We start from the raw sequence: 10,735 nt of genomic DNA on the forward strand, positions 1-10,735 counted from the left end.
GCCAAAAATAACACATGACTAGACATGAATGTATGTTAGCAAATTCTCTTATATTATGGCTTAACTGGGGTCTGTGGGTCTGTGGGTGTGGATATGACTGATTTAAAACTGTCCAAGAAATCCCCTTCATATAAAAAAATAAAAAAAAAAAAAAAAAAATCCATATTTTATCACACAGGCTTCAGAATCAAAGGTGCATTTAAGCAAATTTATTCTTTTTGGAGTTTTTCTTTTTGCTTTACTGCGTTACACTTGTTCTCATACATGTAACATTCTGCCATGTGGAATTCAGAAGTCGACCAACTTGTTTTTTCATGGACCTCCTGACATCACCATGAGAATGGAGGTGTGTGCATAAGGTAAGACCAGGATTAGAAAATAATTGTGAACATTTGATAGATGCAAACGTCTAGACGCCTAAAATACTTTTTTTCAGGTTTCTAATTGTATGCCAACACTTAAAAATGAATGTGTTGACATGAATCTGCTTGAAGTGCAGCATTTCAGCCGTTTTGAGGTTTTATCTGGCAGGTCAGACATCCTAACCGCCTGCAGCAGAGAGGAATGGACTTACAGTGCTAAGCTTGCTTGAGGTAATGATGATGCGCCGTTCGTGCAGCATACTGGCGTAGAGTTGGAGCATGTTGTTGATGTCCACCGCCACAAAGTACTCTGTCAGGTTCCGCTGGAAATAGACAGGAACACAGGGATATTCAGGTATATAACAAACTGTCCGAGCATGGCTTGCTTGCAGTAAAGTGTCAGCCTTGCAGGCTGGGAAAGCATCTGTGTGTGTGCCAGAGAAGACCTGAAGTGCTGGCTGGAAAAATACTTCTATCTCTACTTAGCTAGTTCTAGATTAAAAGAACATAAACTGGTAAGAAATATACATTTCAACGATTTTCATGCCTTTCATCCGTTTAACAGTCAGATCTAGAAAGCAGATCACATTTCAGTCAAAGTAAACTTGTGAGACTGATCATCGTTGTCATCTAGTGTCCCTTGCCATAATGATTTGAGCTCAAATGCGAGCACAAAAATCAACAAAGAGCACGCTCTCAGTTTGAATCTTCTATGCCAATCACTGAACTCCAACATTAAACGCACAAGCACTGCAGGAGATAAAGCTGAAACAAGAGGATGATGCAATAATTTCAAACGGTGACATGTGTATTAGATTAAACACGATTAGAGTCAAAGATGTTTCCATGAGGGAGGGATTTTTCTTTATCTCTTTCTGTGTCTTCTTCTTTTCTTTTCCATGAACACTTACACTCTCAGGGATAGTTGGCAGTCCACTGATATCCGGGGCGATGAAGTAGGAGTGCTGCAAAAAACACAAACATGGAGGAGAAAGAAGAGGGAAGGTCACAAGTGAAGCATACCACTCACGCAGAAGAGAATGAGGGGAAGAGGGGAGAAAAAGGCCGTTCACTTTGTTCCATGATTTATGGCTCATCTTCAGCTCTGTCTATATGAATTGCTGAGCTGGTGTCTGAACTGTGGCAATGCTTTTATCAGGCCTGCAGTACAGAGAAAGCTCAATAGCAGCTCAGCTCCCCATAGACACACACTGGGGTGATGTCTCCGGTGGAAAACTGAGTCTTTATTTAAGCATTAAAAGGGTTTGAGAAGTACCAACACACACACACAAACGTATATGTGCACACGTGCACATCCACAACTATGCACACTCGCGTGCACACATAGGTTGTTTAGAGGATCACAGGGCTGCCTGTCTCACTTTGGGAGAGCAGTGCAGGTTCAGTGTTCAGATCAAAGGGGCCTGAGAGAGGTGCTGTTTGGAGGTACACAAACCACCAAGAGAAACACACTATTGTGTCTCTAACACACACATATACTCGCTCGTGTCTACATCTGCGTTTCTCTGGGCCTTTATTCAACCATCTGTTGCAGTTCGTCATTAAAATCCACTGTGGTGTCATCAGTAGATTCTCCAGCAATACAACCTCCGAGAGTTCAATTTATTACATGAATTCAGTTCAATTTTATTGAAACTAATAAGAAAATAATTGTAACCTAATAAACTCTGTTTCCTCTCATATCTGAGAATTTCTTCTTTGAGTTGTGTCCACTGTGGAAGGAAGATTATCATTTGTAAAATTGCAATTGGATAAAAAAAAATACACTTTGAAATTAGAGGATTACAGAAGAAAAAGATAAACCACAGTCTAATAGATTCCTCAAATGAAGGACAAGTGCATTATATTAAATATATAATGACTGAAAAGATGCAAAAAATAAAAACAACCATTCAAATTAATCCAGCCAATGTATTACCACCACAAAAAAATCGTCTCTGATTACAGAAAGAGACAGAAAGAAAAGCAGACTAAAGTGCAAAGAGCCGGTTTTAGCCATGCAGAAAAAATGATATTAAATAAACAAACTGGGAAGAACTAATAAAATTAACTGGTGATGTTTTGTCTCACTGTTGACCCTGAAGTATTTAGATTATTAACAAACTAAATCTTTCCCTTTTTATAGTAAGTGTGCGTATATTAAGTGTTAAAATGTGGCAACAATTATCATGAGTAAACACTTATTGTATTCCCAGAGGATGGTCATTGTTGTTGTTGAGCATTAAGACGCAGCACAAACAAACAGTAAACTGGAACCACCATCCAGGGCTTTGCCACTGAATTTGTTTTCAAGGCAAAATATGCATGTGCTTGCGTTTATCCAACGCCCACGCGCCCTTCTTTATGATAAGTCAATTTGTTTAAAGGTTTGAGTTACTGTTGCAACATTTTTATATATAATTTGCACGGGTACCATTAAAATGTAAAGGTTATGTACAGAAAACAAATTATTTTTCCCATGGCACTTAATGAGACCCAGTTTCTTTTATTTCAGCAAGCAGCAACAATTGCACTAAAGCATAAATTAAAGGTGAAATTATTTGTTTGAATTGACCAGATGCTCTTTTGCGTGTTTCCAGCAACAACAAGCCAAAAATATAACTATATATTTAGCTAAAATATGAAGGTATTGTATTAGTTGTTTGTTTTTAGCAGATAAAAAAAAACAACAACTGGCAAGTATTCATTTATGCACTGAGTGTTTTTACAAGACATAAAGAAAATGTTTTTTCTTTGTTTAGTTGTTTTTTTCCCTGAAGTGATGTGCAATGGGAAAAAGTAAAGCTATATTTAAGAATTTGTATGAGCTTGCTGGGATGAAAGTTTCTTTGCTGTATGATCTGGTGGTGAAACGTGTGAATTCTGTTGTTCGGCACCGCAGCTGTGTACAAAAGAACTGCTCTTTAGTTAGTGGTTGCAGCACGTCTTGGATGCACTGGCGGTATAATTGTCTGCAGGAGTTTACGATGAAAAAAAAAGATCCATGACATATTTTAGTCTGGAAAGAGGTGCGAGGTTGCGACCAAAGTGTTGCACCTTGTCCTTATAAATTAGTTTAAATAAGCTTTTGAATGTAAATCCCTTTTTTGTGCTTCTCTAAAACATGACATGCATTCAAAAAATTTCAGTTAAAAAAAATCAGGATATCTTGTGATTTCATCTGTAAATCTTTGCTTTTTATGAACACAAAAAAAAAAGAATTATTCAAATTTAAAAAAAAAAAAATGGCTGCAGATAAATAAACGGTACTAAAAGATCAGGGACGTGGGCCATGCTGCTGAGACTTGGGACAGACACCCAAAACCATAGAAAACAGTTACAGTACAGAGTATTCCCTGTTTTTCCTTTTCTTTTGTTGTGTGTGCTCAATAATGTTCCCATGTTGCTCAACAAATTCATGGCACTGTGATAATCACAAGCCATGCTCCTCTACACAAACCAGCCTTTTATTAGATGTTTGCTTGCTTATCTGCCTCTTTTTCTTGTTCTTTCGAAGACTTGTTTATATAAAAACATTGAAAGTGGGTTAACTGGAAAGGCATCAAGGAGATTTTTTGAGCACAATTGCCTTTGCTTTAAACATAAAGAGAAGCAAAAAAAAAAAAAAAAAAAAAAAAAGAACTTTTGATATTCAGAGAGAGAATATAGCAGAGTGGAAGGGCATTAATCATTTACAAAGTTTGATTGTTTTCCAGAGGAGAAGAAACATACACCAAGGCCCAGGATAGTTTGTTTTTGTTATATTTAAAAAGAAAGCGCAGATTATTTGGCCAAATTGGAAATCCGTGGCTCCCATGCGATTAGTGCGGACGCAGTTTCATATTTCACAGCAGCCTCCTTCCCTCCACCCTTCTCTGCCGTTCACTCATTCCTCTCCACTCACCAGCTCCTTGCTTCGCCGATCTCTCAGTACTTGCCCAGTGGCAATATACAACTGCTCATTCTTGCACAATAAAACAGGGAGAGAGAGCAAAACAGGGTTCACACATGAAAGGGGACAATGATTCTTCTTCTTGGCTGCCATGATAAAACAAAAAACACTCTTTAAGGGAAAAATTCTGCTTCATCAATTAAATATCAAACTAGTGGCTTCTCTAGAAAAGAGATGAAGCTATCACCTCTGTTCTCCGGGGCTGCTTTTTCAATCAAGCTCTGAGATTGAGATTAAAAAAAAAAAAAAAAAAGGTTTATTCCCATACAGTACACAGACGGTACAAAAACTGGCACAAAGAAAAACAAATCACAAGGAATCCTCATTGACCTTGTTAACCTACACAAAGATCTATTGACTACCTCGTTTTTGTCTTGTTTTGCTGCAAATTCATCTGTGTAATTAGATGTGAATCCTTCTGAGACCTTTGCTGCAGAAAAGACCTACAGTTACTTGTTTAATTGGTCCAAAAAAAAGGAGTGGTGGTCCTCGAAGGCAAAGGCTAACACTGAAACAGTTCTGATCCCACTTCGGCATGAAGTCTTAGCAGCTTAAAAACAGATTGTGAGCTTAGCAGACTCACTAAAAACCTTTACGTTCTACTTAAATAGGCCAGGCTTATGGAAGAGACAGTGTTTTATGTCTGAGCTGGAAGCATTCGAGGAGAGACTGTCAGCGCTAACTCAAACACGAGCTGACTTTGAGGGACCTGGGCTTGTTAAGCCATTTCGGCTTTTTTGATAAGCAGGAGACATGACGAGTTGTGAAAGGACCCTTCAAGTTTAAGCATGTCCAGCTTGAGCTTATCACACAAAAAACCTGTTAGCGCCACTTCTTGTTTCCAAACACGGTGTCAGTCCTGGGTCCTGCGTGTCTTTCCGTTCCTACCCGACGTATCTTAGCCTCCTCCTGCTCTCTGCTCTGCGTCTCCTCGGCCATTTATTCTCCCCATCTCAACCTCTGCACTTTGTCAATCTCGCCTCATTTCTGCTTGTCTGCTCTATTTCTTTCATTTCTGTCTCCTCTTTTCTTCACGGTGCCGATTTCATTTTATTTCTTATTATACTTCCCCATTTGTCTTCACTTTTTCAATTATACATCATGTCTTCAGTCTCTCTCACTTTTAACTACTTCAGCCAGCTGTTCCCACCTCCTCTGATGCAACACATTGCAGCAGTTCCTGTCCTCTTTCTCACTTTCCATCTTCATCTCAGCTGGCTCGCATTTCGATAGGGGGAGAAGATAAAATGTATACATACCACACTCAGGTTGACTGGCGTGAAGGGCTTTGGCACAGGCAGATCATAGAGAGAATTTAGCATGTCGTTCAAGTCATTTTCCTGGGGGAGAAAATCAAACACAAGGAGAATTGTTTTTTTAAAAAAAAACAAAACAAAACAAAAACATGGGCACATGTGAAATCTGTTCACTTGTTTTGTTGATGTCACTAGTTATGTGTCAATCTTCACAACTGTGCCGGGACAGGCGCTGCTGCAGACCAGAGGGCAATCCTGCAGCGAGGCCTGAAGGGCTCGACAACATCCGACTGACATATGTTTAACGAGAAATGGTGAGGTTAAAAGACGGCTGAGTGTAGGGCTGCAGACGCCTATTATCCTGCAGCGCTGATTTACAGCCGAGAGCGGGCTGTCACTAATTAACCGGGGGTCCCCACTCCAAAGACGGGGCTTTAGGAAGCCGTCCGAGAGCTGGTTTGACCACAGAACAGGCCTGGAGATTATTCTCCCAGCATTTATGAGTTCTTTGACACTCCTGAGTCTTTCATAAGACAGTTAAGGGGGACAATACTGACAGTGCAACTTGTACTCAAATTAACTACTTGAACAGAGGCTGGATGTTATTGTTTAGCTTCTTTCTCTGATGCCATCTCCAAGAACTTTGTTTTTCCTACGAGCTGATACTTCTGAGAGGGAATGAATGTGTATGTGCGCACAAACCCAGGAAACAGAGATAGGCGGCAATATACAGTAAAGAGAGGAAGGGCAGGAGGGAGGGGTGTGAGGGTGTGTGCAATCGAACAGCCTCCTGTCATGAGAGGCTCAATGCTCACACGCATGGTCAGCAACACGGCCTGGGGAAACAGTTCATTTACCCCTCGCCTTAAACCCTCATCGCTCTTCTGTCTTCCCTCGTCTGTCAACATCTCCCTCTCGCCTGGAACGGACAGCGGGGTAAATAGAAACCAAATCATGCACACTAACATTTCAGTCACCCAGGATTTCCAGCAGTCTTTCAGCCTCTCTCCTTCTGACTCACAAACTGTCCTACTCTGCTCTTTTTTTTTATTATTATTATTTTACAACATTAGATTATTCCACCAAATTCCTTTCAGCTGCAGAATTTTGTGTATTCATGTTGATTGTTTATGAGATGTGACTGTCTATTTCAGCAAGACACTTTGTCCTGATCACTGCTCCCCGAGGATGCTGGGAGAAGCTGCGACTACATGACAATTGAAAAGTGGTCCCAGAGCTCTCTGCATCTCTCCCGTGCTCCGTCTCCCTCCCTCCCTCATCCTCCCCCCTCTCTCCAGTCTAAACAGTGGAACATCACCTACACCCTCTGCACTAGACGGTGCACATCTCCCCCAGTTTGTTGCATATTTTACATTTCCCCTCCCTTTGCTAGTACAATGCAGTGAATAGTCAGGGGAGACGACTTTTGTGAAGTACAATCATTTGTGTGTATGTTTGTATGTGTGTGTGTGTGTGTGTTTTTCTTAACGATTTGTTTTCCAGTAAATCATCAGGAATAACTTCCAGTGTCAGATCAGCGTTTGGTCTGTGAAATGTCAACATTGTTGCTGCTAACAAGAGGAACCAAGTCAAGCCTAAGACGGTGAACAAAACTTCCAGACAAAAGACAACATGCACAAGAACACAGTCTAGCCACAATAAAGATGAAGACAAAATAAACTCTGTGCTTATTTCTTAGGCAGATCTTCCCACTGTTTTTTCTTTATGTTATTAATGTAAAGCACATACAGCGTGCCTTATAGCCACAAAATATTAGATAGATGATAGAAAAAAAACATAGGCTTACCTGTTGTTTTGTTAGGTAGTCTGCCAGGGTATTTAGCAGCTTGTAGTAGATTTCAAACCATGGTAGATAACTGTAAGAGTCAAAGAGAAATGCATTAATCCACAAACGTATTTGATCATTTTCTGCAACAAACAAACAGGATGCGACAAATCAAAGCCGATGCATTTAGTTTATTTTAGACACAAGTGCAGAAACCTGAACAAGTTTTGCGTCTTTGCCTTAAAACGGCTATAAATAATATGACCTACTGCTTAAAGATCAAATACATACAGGGCATTGATAATGAATTCTGTTTCCTGCTATACCTACTGCAACGCAGAGTCATTGTAGCACTGAGAAAATGTAAATGCTATCTCGTCCTTATTATGACATTCTTTGTATCCAGGGCCTTTTGCATGCTATGAATTCCTGTCATGTCTGCTCTTTAAGCCAACAGTAAAGGATGGTAGAAGAAAGGGAACAATGGATTTCAGATTCTTAAAAAAAAAAAAAAAGAAAAAAAAAACACCACTGCTTTCATGTGATGCGGAGGGATGCTATGGTTTACAAGCATGCTGGTCCCAGATGCACAGGCTTAACAAAAATGCAGCTTTCCCCCTCCTTCCTCCTCCTCCTCTTCTCTCTGCTGCTTCTCATGCCCTTCACATATATAAAAAAAATGTTGCCTTATGTAATTAATGTAAAATAAATAAATTCATTAACAAGCTGAAAATAATTTATACTGCAGTGTTTGTGTTAAAGCTAATCAGTGAGTACACCCACCATAAGCTAAAAGCATCTGCAGCATGGCTTCCTTTACAAAGTTGACATATTCTTGGCCAAGCCGGCTTGTCTTCTACGTGGAAGATGGCCAACATTTTTCTTTTGGCATCAAAGCATCCAGGGCTCAGTTCGTTTAATATTATGCAATCAAATAATAAAAACATGGTATCCTATCATGTTATTGAATTTTTATTTAGTTTGGGATTTTAACATGCAGTTTTGAACATTGCATGCGTAATGATCCTGGATGAGGACTTCTTAGCATTGCGATTAAATAAACAGAGACTCCCATTAATGCTTCATTAACTTTCCGGGATGCAGGGGTCAAAAAATAAATTAGTAGCCAAATGAGCCAGTCATTCAAAAGCCTTCTTTTTACTGATTACAAAATTAAGGAGTGCTTCTTCATGTCAGTAAGTGAACAACGATGAATGCAAATCAGGAATACAATTACTTTTCTAAATGCCCGATAAAGTGCTTCAATTGGGGTTATTTTTAGTTACATGAAAATAAATCTCGAAGTAAAGTTTTGAGTGTGAGAATATATAGTGCTGCTCAGGCAGGAGGTTGAAGACAGAGGAGTTTCCAGGACATGGGTCACTGGCTGCTCTGCAGACTGGAATTAACAGACAACAAGAAAACAATAAAGTGAACCCAATGCAAATTTTCATATCGCTACATCCGCAAAGGGGCCAATGACAGCCTGGGCTCCCGCAGAAGTGCAGTGGAGCGCACCAATCAGAGAGGCTGAGTGACCATTAGTCTGAAACAATCAGTCTCTTAACATGCCAATATTTTGACATCTGCATGAAGATTTACTGCAATCAGGTCACACTTGCAGGAGAGACTAAATCCAACATGCTTATGTTAATTTCCATGCTGACCGGATATCAACCTGAAGACCTATTTCTGCCACATCAAACAACATACAACACAATTAGCTGCATGCACGGTCAGTTTACATGTTAGCTTTATGGGAAAAGTTCAGTCTGACATAATGATTAAGAGGGAGAACGAAGCTTAGGTGCTATCTGCCTCCTCTTTGCCCTGTGTTTAAAAAGAAAAGGCTTCTGGACATTAATCCTTCATTTTTCACTGTTGAGGGGGATGTAAATAAGACTCTCGCTGTCGGAGCAGCCGTCAGGCCTCGCAGATCTCACTCATTATGCTCCTACACTAAAGTGCTATAAATCCTGTTTTAGAGGAATACACATGATTAGCAGATAAGCCAGTCAGCCGCGAATTATCAATATTCCTCGAACATATTCCTTTGAAAGCTAATGTTATTTTCCTCTCTGAAATGCAATCAAATGAATATATCTTAAAGATGCATTGTTTTGTTCTTCTTCCCCCTACCCCTGCTGCGCTCTGCTCTCTGTACATGCAAAGTTAAAGTTTGGAAAGCTCAGAGAGATACTCCTACTCGTCACAGTTCATTGCTCAGATCTGTTTGTGCTTCGCAAATCCTCCGATAGAGAGAGAGGCATCTATCACTGGAGTGCTCAGTGCGTGGGGGTCCCACAATCTCTCCTGCCATTTTAAACACAACTTGTCTCAAAGTGCCATGTACTCAAAGAAGAAATCAGTTAATCTCCAACCCACTCACAGCCAGTTACGGTCTCCATCTGAGGCTCAGACCAGCAAACAGCATGAAAAATATCTAACAGGACAGAGGAAGCAACACTGGACCTCGTGATTAGCTTAATATGGAAGTAAATGTAAAGTAGCTGAAATAAACCTTTCTAAATTTGTTTTCACAAGTGCTGTAAATAACCCGACTTAAAGTCTAGAGTGAAATAAAACAAACCATTAACAAAATCTCCTGTTTAGCTGCCATAAAGTACTTGTTGGGTGTTAAGCACGACAGTTATTCCGGTTCCTTAAATGACTCTTAAATCTTCTTGAAGCACAGGCATCTGTAATCGTAAGTCAACGTACACTTTGTAGATGGCTCAGTGGAAGATTGCATTTCACATTTACTTTCTCAGGTCAGGGGTTAAGTACAGGGGAGGAAGTGTCTTCTAGCTCCTGAATAAGTGACCACAAACCAGAGCAGCAGCCACTGAAATGTGTCCCGAAGGTTAAGCTGTTAGACAAAACTTCACTTTTTATTTATTTTTATTGTTGTGAAAGTATTTTAATGATCAGCAGAGAAATCATGCAAACGCAAGAGAAACAGAATGATATAAGTTGTGTGAATGAAACGGCAATAAAAAAAAAAAAAGAAAAATGTGTGTGTGTGTGTGTGTGTGTTTCTTTTTCTTTAGGAGGTTGTGCCTTCAGGGAGTGTGATCCTTATGACCACGACTTCAGCAACGAGACTACAAAGGGCTGTCCACATAAAACTGTCCTACTCATTAAGGCACTTCCTCCTGTAAGCAGAGGTGACAATTTTACGGTCCCAGTACTTCAACAATCACAGACACAAACTGTTTTAATTACTTTCATTTCATTTTCTTGGGAAATGATTAAATGGATAGAAAAAGGGTGACCCTGGGCCATCGCGCCAAAGACTTGAACAAGACAAAATGTTACGTGAGGCTGACTTGTTTAAGATGTGCAACTTTAATTATTTTTTCAGTTTTTCTGTGGTTCC

General features: G+C 39.9%; 1 protein-coding gene across 1 annotated transcript in view; it reads right to left on the reverse strand.

Annotated features, from left to right (window-relative positions):
• Positions 1-10,735, reverse strand: part of dennd1b (DENN/MADD domain containing 1B) — a 105,561-nt gene that overhangs the window by 47,385 nt on the left and 47,441 nt on the right. The window contains exons 6-10 of the mRNA XM_079245010.1: positions 7,378-7,447; positions 5,574-5,654; positions 4,267-4,326; positions 1,274-1,327; positions 575-685 (exon numbers count right to left, since the gene is read on the reverse strand). Of these exons, the coding sequence (XP_079101136.1) occupies positions 575-685; positions 1,274-1,327; positions 4,267-4,326; positions 5,574-5,654; positions 7,378-7,447 (376 nt within the window). The remainder of the gene's footprint in view (positions 1-574; positions 686-1,273; positions 1,328-4,266; positions 4,327-5,573; positions 5,655-7,377; positions 7,448-10,735) is intronic.

The sequence above is a fragment of the Telmatherina bonti genome, assembly GCF_933228915.1.
Source record: "Telmatherina bonti genome assembly, chromosome: 8".
NCBI lineage: Eukaryota > Metazoa > Chordata > Actinopteri > Atheriniformes > Telmatherinidae > Telmatherina > Telmatherina bonti.